At 36.1% G+C, this 20,224-nt stretch overlaps 1 protein-coding gene across 10 annotated transcripts in view; it reads left to right on the top strand.

Annotated features, from left to right (window-relative positions):
* The window catches only part of BIRC6 (baculoviral IAP repeat containing 6), a 210,533-nt gene that overhangs the window by 33,617 nt on the left and 156,692 nt on the right, over window positions 1-20,224 (top strand). For all 10 annotated transcript variants that reach the window (XR_006343615.1, XM_043918289.1, XM_043918288.1 and 7 more), the window contains exons 4-9: window positions 3,786-3,979; window positions 6,743-6,854; window positions 8,724-8,806; window positions 10,678-10,900; window positions 10,982-11,142; window positions 15,977-16,035. Coding sequence is in view for 9 of the 10 variants with exons in the window: in XM_043918289.1 (XP_043774224.1) it covers window positions 3,786-3,979; window positions 6,743-6,854; window positions 8,724-8,806; window positions 10,678-10,900; window positions 10,982-11,142; window positions 15,977-16,035 (832 nt within the window). In the remaining variant the exon portion in view is untranslated. The remainder of the gene's footprint in view (window positions 1-3,785; window positions 3,980-6,742; window positions 6,855-8,723; window positions 8,807-10,677; window positions 10,901-10,981; window positions 11,143-15,976; window positions 16,036-20,224) is intronic.

Below are 20,224 nucleotides of genomic sequence, written 5' to 3'. Positions count from 1 at the left end.
TACCATCAGTGACCTGAGTCTCCAGGCTTGCGGGATTCAGATCCTTGGTAGTGCTGTGCCAAGCTGTTGTAACTGTCCTTTCACTCTTGTATATTGGATGTGGAAGAGCTTATTGGATTCACCTTAGAGAATCTCTTGGATTGTAGTTAAATTCTCCTTGCTTCTGTTGTTTTCCATCAATCCAGTTTCCCTTGTCAGTTTTAATCATATCAACCAGTAGAAGTACCACCCACTTTGTCTGATGATTCAGTGACAAGTTGTTGTTGTACAGTGTGATTTTTTTTTTTAAGGTATACACTATAGTGACTTAATGTATATTGTTGTTCAGTCACTAAGTCGTGTCCGACTGACTGTTTGCGACTTCATGGATACCAGGCTCCCCTGTCCTTCACTATTTCCCAGAGTTTGCTCCAACTCATGTCCCTTGAGTCTGTGATGCCATCCAACCATCTCATCCTATCACCCCCTTCTCCTTTTGCATTTAGTCTTGCCTAACATCAGGGTCTTTTCGAATGAATTGCCTCTTTGCATCAGGTGGCCAAAGTATTGGAGTTAAAGTTTCAGCATCAGTCTTGCCAGTGAACATTCTGGGTTGATTTCCTTTAGGATTGACTGGTTTGATCTCAGTGACAAGAGGAACCTAAAATTGCTGGATAGCAGTGTTAACACGTAATTCAGTGCAACCATTGTTGGACCCTTGGTGGAACATTCCTTCCTTGTCACAAGACCTCTAGAGCCTAAAGCTTAAAAAAAAAAAAAAAAAAAAGCTGTGAATGAATTATTAAGTATAATAGCAGCCCTGCTGGGAGAAGCTATATCATGTGTTTTTTGTTGATTGAAAGCATATGCATAATCCTGTAAGGTTAGAACTCCAGACTTTGAAGCATCTCTCCCAATTAGTACTGAAAATGAGTCTTTGGAAGGGCACACACCTTTTTGTTAGGTCATCTCCTGTAAGACACCACAGTAAGACAGTTCACTTTCATGGGGCAAGAGCCCATTGTTGCCCCCTACCTCTTCCCCTACCTCCCCACCCCAAAGCCCCTCTCCCCATCTTTGAAGTGCTTTCTTAATGAGAAGCAAAAAGCAAAGTTGTATGGAATACTTTGTAGTAGTTTAATATTATGGCAGAAGCATTGTGAGCAGAACAGATAAATGCAGAGTCAGAATACATATCTACAGTGAAGACAAATTGCTGTCCAATCCATAACGGAAGAAATAATCAACCTGCAATCAGGTAATTGGCTGTTTCTTCTGGAAAACGGTGTCCCATTGGTGGCTCAACTTTGGTATCTGCTATTGGCAGGTTAACCTGCAGTTAGCCTGCTTAGTCTTGGTGAGAGCAAGTTCATGTTGGACCTGTGCATACCCTCTGTCTCTGTTACCATGGCATTTTGCATATAGGTTCATTGAGCAAGCACTGAGTGGTTATGGCGATAGGGTGAGTGACATTCATACACTGTGTGTAATTTGCCCATTTCCTCTATAATGGATGCCTTTTGATGAGCATTCACATATTTCACAAATATTTTCATACTATTTGGAGAGGTCTGTCCGTAGACCTTTACCCTTGACTTCCTTGTTAACAGTCTTCCAGTCCTGATCTTTCCAGGTGTCTGAACATCCAGCCAAAACGTTAGCCACTGTCCATTAATCAGTGAGGACCTTTACTTCTGGTCACCTCTCAATCCAGACAAAGAGAACAGTCCAATGTACTGGTTGAAGTTCTGCCCACTGAAAAGATTTCCCTTCATCCCTGTCCTGATTGGGACTGTGGTGCTGCAGCCATCCGTTTTGGTACAGCACTTTCATAATGTGAGAACCATCTGTATGTCAGACCTAAAGGTTTTCTTCCTCAATTAACCCATCATAGGGAGTTCCTTGTGAAGCCATCAGTGTGGAATGAGAAAGGAGCTATCGTCAGAACAGGTATTGTAAAAATCTCAGCTCCTTGATTACTCAGCTGGTTCAGCACTGAATTGCCGTTTGCAGTCTCTCAAGATTGGTTTCTTGTAAACCGCTTAATGAGTACTCATGCCCAGTAAGACGTTTGGTGTATCAGATAACACCTGTTTGTGAGGGACAGCTCTGATTGCGTGCACATTTGTCCCATGGGTAGACACATTTCTATCAGAACTGACTACTAAGAGGCCAGGGGCTGTTTCTCAAGAGGAGAAGAATTGTTTACAGGAGAGGGCATGGTTTTGTCCTAGCATCCTGCTACATTATTGTCCCAGAGACTCCCTACAGCATCTTTACTTGGAGCAATACTTCTAGTGTCATTGCACATGCTCACAGGATACCCATGGTAGAGCATCTTGTGATTCAGCCTGGGTGTGCTGAGGAACCTGTTATTCTGTGCCTTATGTATTATTTGATAATTGAGTTACAGCAACATTCTCAAACATGCTGAACACTGGGTCCAAAGTCTCCTTAGGCACACTGAGCATTGTGCCTCTTTTTCATGGTTGTAGCAACTTTTCTTTCACCTTGGAGGAAAGATCCTGACATGTCTAGCCTACTGGACCTCTAGAAACTTCACAGAGATTTTAGGACCCTGAGATTTTCTGGGGATACTGATTCTCTCTGGCTTGCATGTGTCTTACTAAGGCATTTAAGTTCCTTTCTCCTTTCCCCTCATCTGGACCAGTTACTGTGATGTTACTAATACAATAGACCAAGGTGCTGATCTGCAGGATGTTGGGTTGATCAGGATTTCTGCAGATGAGATTTGGTAAAGATCATGAGTCCTAGGGTAAGACTGCAGATTTATTGTTTCTGCCAGGTAAAGGCAGCTTACTTTTGGATGGTCCTAAAAATTAGTGTAGACAAAAAGGTATCTGACAGAATTTTAACTGCCTACCAAATATCAAGGGATTTGTTAATTTGCTTCAGTAAAAATACCTCATCTGAAACATCAGCTGCAGTTGAAGTCATGATCTGATTTTACAATCCACAGTCATTATTCAAGATCCATTTACGTTTTGCATGGGCTGATCGGTCAGTTAAATGGAGTTGAGGTAGTTTGATTACCCCTCTGTCAGGTCTGTTTATGTGACATTAATCTCATAAATTTCCTCAGAATGTGATATTGCTGTGTTTTAGTAGCTTTGTAGGAAAAAAATGAAAGTTATAGGGGCTCCTGCTTGACCTTTCTTCCTTTAGTAGTCCAAGAGGATCAGAGGAACAGTGTAGGAATTTTTCTAGTTGCCTGCTGTATTTCCAGTTATACATTTGGGAACTAGAGAGATAGCTACAAGATAGATCTGGGGATCCACAGAGCTCACTGAGACGGCTTTGGGCCAAAATTCCCGTAGTCACTTCACCGTCATGAGTTTCCACTTTGATGAATGGACCGCAGTGATGTTTTAGGTCAGTCCAGTGTTACTCTCTTGTAGGGCCTGGAATATCACACAGCATTTCCACTCCCTAGTGTGCAGTGGCTGTAGTGAGTGTCCACAGGTGCCTTTGAGGAAGGCTTGGGGTATGATTCGCATCGTTGTGCGATCCTTTCTCATGGGGATTTGGCCTCCCTTTCAACCAAAAGGCTCTGAATCTATGAACAGATTAGGTCCTTTTTTCTCTCTCATCTGGGTCTAAACATTCTTTTTCAGGATGGTTAATTTCATTTTTTATGTAATTGCAGGTTCTTACTTTGAATTATAAATTAATGGAGTAAACTGACTTGAGACTATAAATGGTTATTTATCTTACAATGTATAAATCAGGGTTTTGGTAGACTATTGAGTATGTTTTCTTTTGCTTATACTCCTGTTTTCTTTCAGTGGGCCACAGTTACATTTCATCTTCCTCATCATGTGTTGAAGTCCATTGCCAGTGCCATTGTGAATGAACTTAAGAAAATAAATCAAAATGTTGCTGCCTTACCTGTGGCTTCCTCAGTGATGGACAGATTGTCTTACCTCTTACCTAGTGCACGTCCAGAACTTGGGGTGGGGCCAGGCCGTTCTGTGGACAGGTATGAACTTGCTTATAAAGAGATGTGACGGTAACATTGAATTGATTAGTGTTTTGATTAACAAAGAATAACTGTAAATTTGATTATTATTTTAAAAAATTTCAAAATATTTTTGAAAATCACTCAGATTTTTATTTCAATCAAAAAACTGAAATGAAGTAAACTACTCCTTGAGTTGCTATTGTTAAACAATTTCTTTTGGTGCCTGGAAAGTGTTTAAGAGGATGATGAAGCTATATTTTTTAAATTCTAGTTTTGTAATTGCTTAGTAAATATTTGAGTTGTTAACATTATAATTACTCAATATGTAATATATATTATATATAATTATTCAATATATAAGAATTAATTTGCCTTGATGAGTTTTGTGACCTTTGGCATAAATTTTGGTAAATTAAAAGACCGTCCCAGAATTTGAATATAAGAGCCATATATTATTTCCTACTTAAAAAATGGACAGAGTTAAGGGACGTCCCTGGTGGTCTAGGGGCTGTGACTCCGAGCTCCCCCTGCAAGGGGCCTGGGCTTGATCCCTTTTCAGGGGGAACTAGACCTCACAATCCACAGCTAAGAGTTTGCTTGCCGCAACTAAAGACCCCGCCTCCCGCAACGAAGGCCCAGTGCAGCCAAATAGATAAATATTCTTAAAGACTGGGCAGAGCTAAAAAAGCATTCATGGGCAATTTTGTGGGCTATTTGTCTGTTTTGTTTTTCTAGGGCAGTTTCGAATTAAGGTTTTTATGCCACCTGCCCTGGATTTAAAGTGTGTAAAAAAGTCATACCTCAATCATTGTTTTCTTCAATAGAGATTTCTTGGAGTTCTGCTTTATAGAAAACTAAAAGTCAGTAGTGCATTCATTGAAAAATTTAAATGATTTTTATTTGAGAAAATATTTATCAGTACTGAACTTTAGAAACATTTTGCTGAGTTACTACATTTAGCAATTTTGTTAAGTTCACATTTGCCTTCCCAGGTAGCATTTTACATTTTCACTTTTTCATTGAATGTGAATTTAACTGCTCATATTCTTTTCTGAAGTACACTTATAAAGAGTACGTGCCGATGTAGCAAAAATATTAGTGAATGAGTTAACCTTTAACTTCTGTTATCTTAGTATAGCTTTTTCTTCTTTTTTAATTGGCTGTGCCACGCGGCTTGTGGGATCCTAGTTCTCCAACCAGGGATTGAATCCGGGCTCTCACCAGCTAAACTGTGGAGTTCCAGCCGCTGGACCACCAGGGAATTCCCATATTCTCTTATATTAGTTTGCAGTAATTTTTAGTTTATCCTTTTGTAAACCGAAACTACTTAATCAGTTGCCCTTTTTTTGTTAAGTGTTTTTTTCTATTATGTACGTAACTTCTATTGGTTGTTAACATTTGGGAGGTATTTTTATATTCCATAGTAACCCTGCTGTCTCTAACTTTTGGGCAAAATGTAGAGACTGTCCTTTTTAATCTTAACTGTCATGTAATATGTCTTTGGCTATCATTAAAATAGTCTTTGCAATATGTCTGGAGAAGAGGAAAAAAGGAAGGATATGTACTTAGAATCAGTGTTTCTTGTCTGAAAGCCCTGCCTATCTTTAAATTATAATTTCAGAGCTATTTTCTTTGCAATCAGTAGGAGACTTTCTAAAGAAATCAGTGCAAGCTGTGGTGAATGGTTTGTTTTAGAAAATGCATTCTTTAGATGGGATTTTCAGTGTTTCTGGAGGTGTTAAAATATCTCAAAATACTAATTTTGATGTAGTCTATGGTTTTTATTTCATTAAATGATTCTAGGAACCCTTACGAAAATCTTGATGAACTCTGAGGTCTGTTGGAGGTTTAAGTAAGGGTCTACTGGATGCTATTGCTATTTTTGTTTGGTAGTATAACTTAAGTGGACAGATTTTCTGTTCTGAAAACATGAAGATGACTGTAGCCTGATCAAACAATTTTTTTTTTTCCCCCAAATCAGGACACAACTATGAGTTAAACGTAAATCTCATTAGCAATATTATAGAAAACCATGTACTAATTTAAGGGAAGAATTTAAAGAAAAGTATTTTTCTGGTCTCATTGTGATGAATTTTACCGCTTTCTTTTATTGAATTAGTTTCTTTTCTGTGTTAGGAAGAGGAACTTTGCATACTGGTCCTTTATTTGAAGCTGTGTGGACTTTTTCTAATTTCGATAGTCTCTTTTAAAAAGATATTCTGGTATTGTTGCAGGTTCAGTCTCAATGAGCTAATTATTTTAATGAAAACATGTGAAGATTTCCTTTTTTTTTATAATCCCCTGAAAAGTACAGATTTCCTGGAAAAGGATTTCTCTCAAGAAAGAACATATAAATTGCTTTCTACCTAAAAAAAACTTAAACTAGAATATACTTTTTCAATATGATTGGGGTAAAACTACTGTTCCTTTGGCTGTGATTTTATCCATTTATGAATACTTGTCACTTGATGAAAGCATAGGGTTCTGTGCTTCTACATTTTCAGATTCTCTGCTCTTTGATCGCTATTATGCAACATTGGTTAATTTAATCTACCCATGGAATTATCTGTTGTAGCCATCTTATGTTTCTTTTTCCCTCTTCTGTTCGTGGGAAATTCCTAAAACTTATTATTTAAAATTTATAATACAAATTTGAACTTGGTCATTAAACATTCCCAGTTTTTGTTGATAATCCAGTAAGCTTTTTTCTTCAGTGGTGAGTAATAGTGTCACTGTAATTTGATGCCTAACTTTGGTTACATAAAGTATGTTTACTTTTAGATCATTGATGTATAGTGAAGCTAACAGACGGGAGACGTTTACCTCATGGCCTCATGTAGGGTATAGGTGGGCACAGCCAGATCCCATGGCTCAAGCTGGATTTTATCATCAGGTAAATAAGGCTGTTGAAAAATGTTTTTCCGTATGACTTTGTAGCCTTTAGTGAGACTGTCAACGTCTAATACTTTTTCAACATGGCTCTGTGCTTGTGTGTCTGTAATGTGAGTTTTGTTCTTACACCTTTCTTTGATCATAATACTCACTGGCTATTCCCTATGTCACATACTGTGTATGAAAGGTGAAAAGGTTAAAAAAAACACAACTGAGTTAATGCCTTATAACTATTTTCTTGCAGATTACATATTAACATATATTTAATCTGTTTTTATATGTAATCATCAGCAGACAGGCAGTATTTTCCAGATTTGTGTCTCGAGAAGTGTTCTCTCTAGGTGTGTGTTTTTCAGGTTTGACTTACTCATTCATGACAGAGGAGTATGTCTATTAAGATAGTGCGATAAAAGCAGTAACGGCAGTTACTCCTGAGATTTTAACTTTACTGGGATACACATCACCCGTGTGTTAGACAGCTGTGGGGGCAGCAGTGCAGGTGGTACAGCGAGGTGAATACGGATGTGTTGAAGAATTGGTTAAGAAATGCAGAAAGAGAAATAGGGGAAAGAGTCATAATTTTATGTAGGAAAAGAGGAGGGTGTACAGTGTAAGGATGAGTGTGAGAAAAAGACATGAGAATGGGATGTTATAGAAAACCTCACAGAGCCAGGTAAGTAGAGCAAGTTAAGAAAAATGAGTTTAGATTGGCATAATAAACACAATTAAAGGAAGCTTCCACTGAGTAATGTTGACTGGCTCACCAGTGCTTTGCCATTGCTAAAAAACTAAGAAATTAATAATTACATGTCAGTTTGCATAAGACATGATTATTTAATTTTGGAACTAAATTAAACTTTGGATACACTGAAGTTATTGTCATAAAGAACATTAAGAATAATTATTCCTTCATTATCTTGAAGTGCTCTTGGAGTATCTTAAACTAAGATTATATCAGAAAACCAAGATATTTGAAGATTTGATTCAAAGTCCATCAGATTTCCAGTTAAAGATAGATTTGTTTGGAGACTGGCCAGTATTAGAATTATTGAAATTATTTCCCTAAATTAAGGATTGAATAAGGACTATTTTTCCTAATAACTTATCTTCCTTATTTTTTGGTATTGTTTCATATAACAGCCTCTGTTAATATTTTTTCCGTTGATATTTTTTCCGTTCAGCTGTTGCTCATTGATTCCATTTTTTTCAAAGAGATCAAGTCATAGGTTTTCTAGAATCTTCCACCTGTATTAGGGGCTGGTTAGTTTCAGTCTTTTAAAAAATATATTTACACTAAGTAGAGTAAGTACTCAAAAATATTTTTAGTTTTCAAAGGTATATTTCAGTTCAGGTTTTGGTTTTTTATATATATATATATATGTATGTATGTATGTATGTGTGCGTGTGTATCATCTTGTCCTAAGTGTCTTACTTAAGGAATGTTACATGAATTATGTTCACTTCATTTTTTATTAGACATAAAAATTATGTTTATCCTTGCTTATATAGTAGCATAGAATTCAGTTTTTCAAAATAAATCTGTTAGACTATTTCCTCTTGTATACATAACTATGTTTTGAATACTTTAGTAGTACAGTTACAAGATGCTGGACCAGAGATTGAGGCTGTGTATCTGCATGTTTGATTCAGTGGTTGTTTGCTGATGAAACAGAATTTTTCAAACAAAGCAGCAAATATATAAACATTTGGGGATTAAAAGTATATTGTTGAAGCCTAACATTAATAGTATAGGCTAATTTTCTTTTCCTCAATATGGAATTTTATCTAAAATTATGAACTATTTAGAAGAATTTTTATTAAGCTATTTTAATATTGATGAACCTTTTCTGTTTTCCTTACAAATTTGCAGCCTGCCTCATCTGGAGATGATAGAGCCATGTGTTTTACTTGTAGTGTATGTCTCGTTTGTTGGGAACCTACTGATGAACCTTGGTGAGTCTTGATTTTTCTGAACATGATAGGCTAAGTTCTATGAATGTGCTTCTACATTTTATTTTTCTGATCTGTATATTAATATTCTTGCCTTTTGTCATCTCTATTTTTACCTCTGTTCTAAGAGAATGAGGTAATGCTGTCTGTGCTCTGTCATATCACTTGGCATACAGGATCTCTGAGGTCTTTGATTTCCCAAGGTCTGTACATGTTAGAAGTGCCAAAAAATGGAAGTATACTCTGACTGAAAACTAGAAGGCTATGAAAAAATAAATTTTAAAAGCATGATTAAATTCAGCAGTTCAGCCTGTTCTTTTGTGGGCAGCTTATCACTAGGGAGTCCATGGAAGGAGGGCCTTACGATTTACATTTCTAATTTTAAAGTAATTCTAAGGAGTCTGTTCTGGTGTGTAAAATTTGAGAACTTGGTTAAACATTAGAGATCATGTATTGGAACCTCACTTTTACATAACTACCCTGAGGCCCTACTAATAGAAATAGTAATAATAGCAAACATTTGTATAATGTGATTTATCAGGTACCATCTTATGCACAACACGAATGGTCACTGTAGTGAAAAACTGGGAAATCTTACACGCATTTTGGGAGGGGACTAGATAAATAAAATATATTCATATAATTGACTGATCCAGCAGTTTAAGGAATAAACAGTTATTCTCTATTAATCATCATCAGTACATTATTATATCAGGAAAGCTGTTGTAGAATGAACCATATAATAAGCTGTTTATTTAAAGTAAACAAAACTGTTTATTCTGTATGTATATGCTGCTGCTAAGTCACTTCAGTCGTGTCCGACTCTGTGTGACCTCATAGATGGCAGCCCACCAGGCTCCCCCGTCCCTGGGATTCTCCAGGCAAGAACACTGGAGTGGGTTGCCATTTTCTTCTCCAATGCATGAAAGTGAAGTCGCTCAGTCGTGTCCGACTCTTAGCGACCCCATGGACTGTAGCCTACCAGGCTTGTCTGTCCATGGGAGTTTCCAGGCAAGAGTACTGGAGTGGGGTGCCATTGCCTTCTCCACTGTATGTGTATATATGGCTATAAATTTATAAAAGTATTTTAGGAGAATAATCATGGCTATCTGGATGTGGGATCGGAGATTACTGGGGTTGGATATTAGGCCTGAAGTGTATCTTTTGCTGTATTTTATATAGTCAAATGTCACTTATTTAAATAACATTTTAATTAAAAAGTTAAAACTCAGATAAAGTTAAAAAGAGAAAAAATAAGGTTTAGCCATGACAGAATCCATTTCAAACATCATGTGCCTGGAGATGCCATGTAAAAGCATTTATGTAAGACACCTTGTTGTATTACAAATTGTCCAGGATTTATATATGGATGTAGGTAAGTTGTAGATGCAGTGTTGTTAAAGTGAGTGGTTAATATGTTACAGTGATCTCAGTAAAGTGGAAATTTTTGGTATTTGAGTCTTTAATTAAAGAAGGTTGTTGTTGTTCAGTTGCTGTCATGTCCGTCTCTTTGTGACCCCGTGAACTTTAGCACACTAAGCTTCTGTGTCCTCCACTATTTCTGTGAGGTTGCTCAAATTCATGTTCATTGAGTCGGTGATGCTATCTAACCGTCTTATCACCTGCTACCCCCTTCCTTTGCCTTCAGTCTTTCCCAGCATCAAGGTCTTTTCCAGTGAGTTGGCTCTTTGTATCAGGTGGCCAGAGTACTGGAGCTTCAGCTTCAACAACAGTCCTTCCAGTGAATTTTCAGAGTTAAATTATTTGTTTTTTTTTTTTTTTTAAAGAAAAAATATCATAGAGTTCTCTTTTAGTGTTACAGACTTAACAGCTTAGTTGCTCAGTAAACTTTCCCTTCTTTAATTTGTGTAAAGGTCTGAACACGAGAGACATTCCCCAAACTGCCCGTTTGTGAAAGGTGAGCATACACAGAATGTACCATTGTCGGTCACTCTTGCAACAAGTCCTGCACAGTTTCCTTGCACGGATGGAACTGACCGAATATCTTGCTTTGGGTCCGGGAGCTGCCCTCACTTTTTAGCTGCTGCAACAAAACGAGGAAAGATTTGTATATGGGATGTTTCCAAACTTATGAAGGTATGTTTTAATTTTGAAGGAACAAATCAGTAACTGAAAAAATATCAGTTGTAAATTTAGGCTTTTCATTTATTTGTTTAGGTGCACTTAAAGTTTGAAATTAATGCGTACGATCCAGCAATTGTACAACAGCTTATTCTGTCGGGAGAACCAAACTCGGCAGTTGAATCCAGGAGACCAACTTTGGCATGGCTGGAAGACTCCTCTAGTTGCTCAGATATACCAAAGTTGGAAGGAGATAGGTGTGTAAATTTGTTTTAATAATACTTATAGAAATTAAGTGTTTTCTCTTCCTAAATTGTATATTCTCTTAATTCTAATTAAAGAGACAGCATTTGATCAAGAGATTAGAGAGAGTGTCACTGTGGTTAGAAATCCAAAAGAACAGTATAATTCCTGAAATAAATTTTCATTTATCAGCACCATAGTCTGTAAAACATATTTTATTTTCTGTCTCAATCCATACCAATGGAATAATCACTCCATTGAAATATAAATTCTAAATAATGAAATCCTTGGATCAGACTTGTAATTTCACCTTCTACTAAATCTTTTCATAGAGCCGTTGAATCACTTGGTTCATTTCTCCTTCTTTCATTAGCACCTAAAATATAGAAATGGTAATCAATAGTGAAATAACCTGTGGTTAGGCTATATAATCTAATTTTTATTTAAATGTATTAGTAGTCAGCAGTGAGTTGAGGTACAATAATCACTGTACAATAATCATTGCCAATGAAAGGTTCTGGTAGACTTGTGCTGGATTCTCTTCCATTCAGCCTTTCTGGAGATTCATGATTTCTGTGGCTGTATTTGGTCTGTGCAGGGGAGAGGGAGTCAGAGTATAATCCCTTGTCACCTAGTTGTTTCCCAAGAGGCGCTGCAGTTGTAACTCTTGAACTGGGTTGGATTATAGAGCAACATTTGTGATGGTCCCATGGAGGCAGAATGAAGGGTTCCATAGGCCGTTTAGCTGGTCTTAAGCAATAGCAGCTACCATTTTGTAAGATTCTGAAGGCAGTAATGTGAAATTGAGCCTGCGTAACTGTGATCAGATGTCTTGTATGGAGATCTGTCATTTCACTTGCAGGGCTTCTTGTGTTACTGATGTGTGATTGGTGTTACACCACAGTGATTTAATCATTTTTCCTCACTGTTTGTTTGGTAGTAAAACTTTACCAATGGAGATTTTTTTCATTATTTAATGGCAAATTCACTGCATATTAAATGTCTAGTCCCTGCTGCTAATAGTTTGTGGAAATTATGGGTCTGTAAATGAATGTGGTCTGAGCTCTGGAACAGGCTGATTAAAGCATCATGGTGTTCTCAGTTATTTCAAGTCCCTGTGAGAGCTTAATGAGAAAGCAGTTGGCCCATTGTTGTCTTGAGTTTGACCATATTTGCCAGTAGAACTGAAAATGAATCCTGCTTGATCTCTGATTTTCTTAGAAATTAGTGGAAAATTATTCATAGAAGATAATGAAATTGGTATGTCCTGAACACACTGATTTTAATTAGAACTTTTGACTCAAGAGTTTTATAATTTGAGGATTAAAATTTGAACCAAGATGTAGTTTTAAGATTGTACAGATACACACACACACACCTTGGTAAAGTGTTTTACATTTTAGATAAACGTATATCCAGTATTTCTGGTGGACAGGTGTCCACACTGAGCTAGTGTGCTGGGATTGAGATATAATCCCTCTGCCTGCTTTTTTAAGAGACTTAAAATCTTTTTGGGCAGAAGATTACAAAGATTACTCTGGTGGTTGGAGGAAGCTGAAGAGGTGGATCTTCAAGCCCGTTCTCCCTGCTTCCTCTCCTCCAGGGTCGGCAGGGTTTCTGTTGGATTGGTATTGGATATAATGAATCAAACCACTTCTGCCTCTGAGGCACAAGATATAGTATATATATATAAAATATGTATATAAAATATACAGTTTCATTAACTTGAGAAATAATACATTAACTGAATTAAAGCTTAATCAAGAAGTTTAAAGTATTACAGTGTAGCTTGCTTAGAAATTGTTTTTTGTCTCTTTCTACTTAGTAGGCAACATTTGTCTTTGTTCTGAATTTATTTAAGGAAGAATATTTATTTCGGGTGTGTTTAATTTAATTAACGTATTTTTAATTTATTTGGTTGCATCGAGTCATAGTTGTGGTGTGCAGCCTGTCTAGTTGTGGGTGCATGGGCTTAATTGCCCAGTTCCCTGACAAGGGATTGAACCGGAGAGCCCTGCATTGGAAGGCGGATTCCTAACCACTGGATCACCAGGGAAGTCCCAAGGACACATTTAATTTTTTTTTTGTGTGTGTGCCTTTTTTTTTTTTCCATTTGTTTTTATTAGTTGGAGGCTAATTACTTTACAGTATTGTAGTGGTGCACTGGGATGACCCAGAGGGACGGGATGGGGAGGGGGGTGGGAGGGGGGTTCAGGATGGGGAACACATGTACACCCATGGCTGATTCATGACACATTTAATTTTAATGAATTAGTGTTTTGTCTAGATGCCTCATTTGTATGTTATGTTTTTCAAATTGGCAAAAATTTCCTGAGTTAACTCTAAAGTTGCTATATTGTTGTATATCTTAGTTATATACCAAAACTAAGATACATCTGTACTATTCGCACATATAATCTTAACTAAGCATTTTAAACTTATTCATATATTTTTTTGCATGTCTATTACTTTGCAAAAGATTTTATTTCATGTAAAAGACTTTAGTAAATTTAGTGTCTATTATGTAAGTATAGTTGACTCTTGAACAGCATGAGTTCAGTGTTGAACTGTGTGAGTCCAGCAATTTTTTAAAGTGAATACTACACAAACTGTGGTTAGTTGAATATGCAGATGCAGAACCATGGATGCAGAAGGCCAACTATTGTAAGTTATACAGATTTTCCACTGCAGGGAGGGCTGGTGCGTCTAACCTGTGCGTTGTTTAATGATCAGCTATAAATGCATGCTTTGTGTAGAAATGTTGGAAAATATCTGGAAGTAAGTTGAATTGAGTCTCCATTTTCATACCACCAAGTCATGTTAACATTTAGGTATGTAGTTTTTTTTAAATCATGTGATTAAAAGAAATTTATTGATGCATCATTACCTATCATAAGGTTCACCCTTTTAAGTGTACAATTCAGTTGTTTTACTCATGGTTTTATCACATGGCAGTAGGGGTGTTTTTCTGTCAAGAAATAATATTTTTCAAAATACTATTTTGAAAACTTTCACAATAAAGCCTTTTTTTGTGTATGGTTTAATTAAGGCAGTTATCTGGCAACCCTGTTTAACATTCTTAGTAACTTCAGAACACCTAAATTCTGTCTTTAAAATATACTACTGCTAGATTATCTTTTATCTAAGTGTAGATGGGTAATATTTGACTATTTTTCTTGATGCAGAAATCCTCAAAATCTACTGTGTTTTCTTGGTTTGGACTTCTTTATTTTGGATAAATTCCCAGTCATTAATATTTCCTCTTAATATATATTTTTCCAAGCATCTTTATTATTTTTCTGAGACTAGTCATTTAGTATTTGAATAGCTTAAGGCTAACTTAGGAGCTTATCTTTTTCATATCCTTTTTAAAAATTTTTAAGTTATAGCACAAAATTGGTTATGGTAATTACTACCAGTTGAAAAAAACACAGAAGTTTTGTCAAAAATATCTAAGCAAATATCTCCCCACCCCAGTTTCAGATGTTACTTGAAGCATTTCTAAGGGAGATTGCCAGGTTATATTTTATATAAAATAGCATTATAAATGGCTAGTTCTTTCAGATGGATGTGCAGTGTATTGTTTCAAAAAGGGAGAATCACTTTTCCTTTCTGTGAACTGCATCTTCTAATTTTTGTGGTTTATCAAAATTTTAGAACTACTATAAATGTGCTGATTGTTCATTCAGACACAGCCTAATGTTGTGCTGGAGTGCTCTGTAATTATATCTTTTTTTCTTGTCTGCTAACAGTGGAGACTGAGAGTAAAATTGGGTGCAAAGAGAGAGGCTGGCAATTTCTTGGCTACTTGAATGAAAGCAAAAGAGCAGCTATTGTCTTATTGTCTTGACTCTTAAGTTGTAGTGGTTTTCCTACTTGTTAAGGAGTTCTTAACAGCCCCTCCCAAACAAGCAAAAAGTAAATAAATAAAACCAAGAGCAAAACACAAATGGAATGTGTGTTTCTGTGAAAACACTTCTATACACACAGATTTACTCAGCTATTCTAATTGGTTTTAGGGTATAACTTTCCTGAATTCAGGAGTAGAATGCTAAGTCACTTCAGTCATGTCTGACTCTGCAACCCTCTGGACTGTAGCCCATAAGGCTCCTCTGTCCATGGGATTCTCCAGGCAAGGAGAGTGGAGTGGTTTGCCATGCCCTCCTCCAGGGGATCTTCCTGACCCAGGGATCAAACCTGCGTCACTTCTGTTTTCTGCATTGGCAGGCAGGTTCTTTACCATTAGCGCCACCTGGGAAAGTGAAAGTGAAGTCGCTCAGTCGTGTCCAACTCTTTGTGACCCCAGGGGCTGTAGCCTATCAGATTCCTCAGTCCATGGAATTTTCCAGGCAAGAGTACTGGAGTGGGTTGCTATTTCCTTCTCCAGGGGAACTTCCCGACACAGGGATTGAACCCGGCTCTCCCGCGTTGCAGGCAGACACTCTACTGTCTGAGCTACCAGGGAAGCCCATCCCTAGTAATAGAGTGGTTCTTAAAATTTTACTACTGGAAGCTTGTGCTTGATTTTATTAGCTGTTTTTTTTTTTTTTTTTTTTTCATTTTATTTACCCAAACTGTCCCTGTCTACACTGATTCAGTTGTTGAAATCCTACAGATTCGTCTATAAATTTTTAGAGATTACCACACTTTATTTCAGGCAAGCATTTATTTAATGTTTTAAGATGATTCACTATTAGCATAGTCAGGGTTTCAGTCAACTTATATATTACATAAGCTAGTTGTGTGATGCTTACGTTTTAGACACGAAACAATGGTTGTAACTTTATACTTTGCATTTTCCTGTGTACTTTATTTTGAAATGGAAATTTTTAATTTGTCTTTTTAAAGTGATGATTTACTGGAGGATTCAGACAGTGAAGAGCATTCCAGATCAGATTCTGTGACAGGTATGTAAAAAAATGTTAGATAATCTATTTTTATATCCTTGCATTTATATAGTTTCTAGGTAGAGCTAAATACCAAATCTGTATTTTGAGTACAAAGTCTAAATTTTCATTAATATACAAAGAAAACCCAACTATTATGTATCAGATCTTAAATTAGTAATGTTATGTAGTTTCATACTAAAAATTTAAATAGTGCTTATTTGCATCAAAGGAATTAAAAATGAATCTTACTAAATCTCTGTCACATAAGTCAGTGACATTAAACTCTTCCAAATATGTTCAGTTTATTTGTATACTGTATTGTGTTGTTAAATAAATGTAATGTTTAAATCACTAATTAATATTAATTAGTGATTTCTTATTCCCAAAAGAAAACCCTATGAGATATAAGGGCAAAGGGGTATAAAAAGCTTCATATTTTGATGTAGTTATAGGGAAGGCATCTCAAAAAGGTTTTACTGTATCAGAATTCAAATCCTAACTCTGTCATTTATTATAGTCCGAATGCATTTTCTGTTGTATAAAATAGTGATATTTAAATCTGTTATTTATAATTTTGGTTACTAAGATTAAAATTCATGATGCACAGTACTTGGGCAGTAACCACTATTTTAAAGAAGTGACCATTATTAAATTCTGGCTGTATTCTGATGTCATTGTCATGAAATAAGGACATACATAACTTAAGAAATCTCTTTAGAGGAAACTTGGTTTTAGATAGTTCGGTTGTTAAAAGTTATATGTCAAAAGTTAGTATAGTGTAGCAGATGCTCTCAATTCTAATTTGTTGTACTTTTTTTTTTTAAAGCCACCAAACAGAATACTGCACTGAGTTTTAGACTCACCTTCATTTGTCTTTTAAGGTAGTTCTTAGAATGAAAAGAATAAGGAAAGTAGGAAACTGCCCTGAATAATACACAAATGTGTAATTAGGTCTGGAAAGAATAATTGATTGCATTTAAAAATGAAGTCTGATGAAGTGTGCTCTTTTTCCAATTTGTTACCCCTTGGCCAAAGAAAAGGCTACTATTGCATTTTTAAAAATCTGACAAGAATACACTGGTCATTGGTTATCTGGAGATCTGGTTAGAGCTTGAACTCTTACAAAATAAGTCTTTAGTCTTGTCAAGTCACTTAAACTCTCTGGGCTTCTGTTTTTCCTATATAAAGTGAAATGTTTGAACTAAATGTTCTTTTTTCTGCCCTTAAATTTTTTTATTCTAACTTTAACCTTTCCTTGGTATGCTGTTGCTTAGCTCTTTCCTCTGGGTCTAAGGATCTCAGTAGGTATTACTGTAATTGTAATTGTTACATATTGATCTGTTTCCTTATCCCTTTTCTACCTTTATATTTTTCATCTACGCCTGTTTGATCTTTCACACTTCCTTTAGATTCTGTCGTCCTCTTTACTTCACTTCCCGGTACCTAGAATATTACTGTATGTTTTCGTTGACTCTTTTCTATGATACCTCATATAAGGTTGGGAGTGGTGTCCTTATGTAGTATTGAAAGGTAGCTGTGGTATGAGAAAAAAAAATCCTTCCAGTGTAGAATTTTTACTTGCCTTATTTGAGGATTTGTAAGTGGTTCATTCATTTATAGTAAAATATGTATAACCTTTTAAACTAATTTTATATTGAGAGACTATTGGTGAATTTATGAAGGCTTGTGATATTATTGGGAAATGTATTGTCTTCTTGAAGTATCTAAAATTAAGTAATGTTGTTTTACAACTTACATTTACTAGCTCTAAGCTCGTCCCATCAATTTGAATGATATGATCTGAAGAATTATAGGTTGTATTTCTTAATTTCAAAAGTGTAAGTGGAAACTTAAGAGACTTTTGTCTGTTTTTCAGTTGAAAGTTAATGATTTTTGAAAGTATCTAGATGATACAGGAAAGACGGGTTTGCTCTTTGGTCCACATATCAGAATTAAGGAGTGCACCTTCTTTTGTAGAGTGGGAAGAGTGTTTGGCAAGAGATTGAAGAACAATTCAAATTGAAATTTGATGGTTCAGGAATATGCGTAGCTTAAACCTCTGGAAGTTGGCTGGTAGAACTGTGGGGCTGACAGTAGCTCAATAAGCAGCGTAGAGAAGGGTTTCCCAGTATGATTACCTGAAGAATACTACGCTGCAGGATATTTGTAGGTATGTTTTGTAAAAACTTATTTTGCGGTCCAGTTGGTTTGAGAAATTCTGAGGCAAGTGAAGATCACAGTTTTGCTTAACTGCAGTATTGACAGTTGTCATTGTGCTTTGCCAGTCTTAGAAGGGGAATGTAGAGTCCTAGACCTTGATTAAATAGTTGAGAAGCAGCAGGGTAGTAATGTTACCTGTTACATTTTCTTTTTTAATGGATATTCTCATCTCCCATGACCTTTGCTTTGAATATTGTCTTAAGTGTCGTTAATATATGTAACTAATTATGGTTAATTTATTTTCTTTTAAAATGTGCATAGACTAAAATAGCTTTTTCTTGGCAATTTCCTATCATAACTTATCAAGTAAGTTTCAATTTAGTTGCAGTGTATTATTACATGTTATAAAAATCTCACTGTCAGCTTTCAACCTCATGTTTAAATGAGTGAATTCATAGAATAAATATATGTAATTATTACATGGCAATATAAAGACTGCACATGAATATAGTCAAATGAGTGGTTAAATAAACAACTTACTAGTACAATTAAATTGTGAAGTTTATAACTAAGTTTTTTCTGCTAAGTGAGACATGGATATTGTTTTAGATGACAAGAGTGACATTATATGAAGTGAGAAGATTATGCTCAGAAAATAAAGAAGTCCTGATAAAGCTGTTAGCATTTTGAAGATACTGTTTATGAAATGGTTAACAAAATGGTATAAACAGAGCTTTCAGTATAACTCAAGTGTTTGGTGTTCCATAAATCTCTCTTGTTCATTCCTTTGCTTGGGTAAAACTTCTGTGCACTTACTTTGAGTTATACTTATTTCCTTCCTTTTCTGTGTTCTTAATCTAAAATTGCAAAGCCAATTCCATTTGTTTTTTTTTTTTGTTTTTTTTTTTTGCATTTCCCCAAGTCACGTAGAGTGATTTTGATATTATTGTTGGTAATAGATTGTTGCCTGATAGTCTGTGCTATTGAGAAAAATAAAGGATGAGTTGAAACTTTGCGTTTAGTATCAAGAGATTATCCTTGGTTTAGAGGTTGACTGACATCCACTTCAGGGTTTTGTGTAGAGGGAGATGGTATTTTTGGAGAATTGAGACTGAGGAATGACCTTTATTTTGTTTGAAGGGGATAGTTTGAAGCACACGATAAACAAAAGGTCAGTAAGGAATAATGTAGTGTAGTTGACTTGAAATGAACTAAATATTAGCAGATAGTACAGAAGACATTTAAATTGTTTGTTTATTTAGGCTCTCCTGGGTCCTTTTTGCTGCACAGCTTTTCTCTAGGTGCGGTGCTTAGGCTTCTCATTGCAGTGGCTTCTCTTACTGTGGGACATGGTCTCTAGGGTATGGGGGCTTTGGTAGCTGTGGAGTATGGGTGCACTAGTTGTCGTCCCAGGCCCTAGTGTGCAAGCTCAGAGGTTATGGTGCACGGGCTTAGTTGCTCCATGGCATGTGGAGTCTTCCTGCACTAGTTACCGAATCTGTGTCTCCTGCATTGGCAGGCAGGTTCTTTACCACTGAGCCACCAGAGAAGCCCCAGAAGATGTTTATATTTCACTTAAAATGACAAATTTGGGAAACTTTTTCTGGTTACTATTTTTTCTGAGCTGAGGTTTGAGTTAAATTGCATACTGTTAGATACTAAGACAGTCAACTGATAATCAGCATGTGGAGTGGGAAAGAGGTGATGAACTGAGATTATAGTAATGTTTCATGGATATTCTGCAAAGTGCATAAAGGACAGATGCATAGTTTTGCGTGTATTTTTGGTGTAGAATTGAAGGGCAGAAGTCTGTTATTATGATATTAATAATATCTTCATTCTTAACCTGTTTATTCTCTCTCTCTCTCTTTTTTTGAAAGGATTTTGCTCACAGATTGCCAGGAGAATGTGTTGTAAATTGAAAATGATTTTTGAGACTCTTTAATATCTATGGTTTTTCTGAGTAGGTTCATCTCAGCTTGGATTAAATTTCCTTTAAAAGGACTAAATTCTTCCATTAATGTGTTTAAAATGCACCGACTGGATG

The sequence above is a fragment of the Cervus elaphus genome, chromosome 11 (assembly GCF_910594005.1).
Source record: "Cervus elaphus chromosome 11, mCerEla1.1, whole genome shotgun sequence".
NCBI lineage: Eukaryota > Metazoa > Chordata > Mammalia > Artiodactyla > Cervidae > Cervus > Cervus elaphus.
Note: the sequence above shows the minus strand (reverse complement) of the source record. Positions and strands in the feature narration are given on the sequence as shown.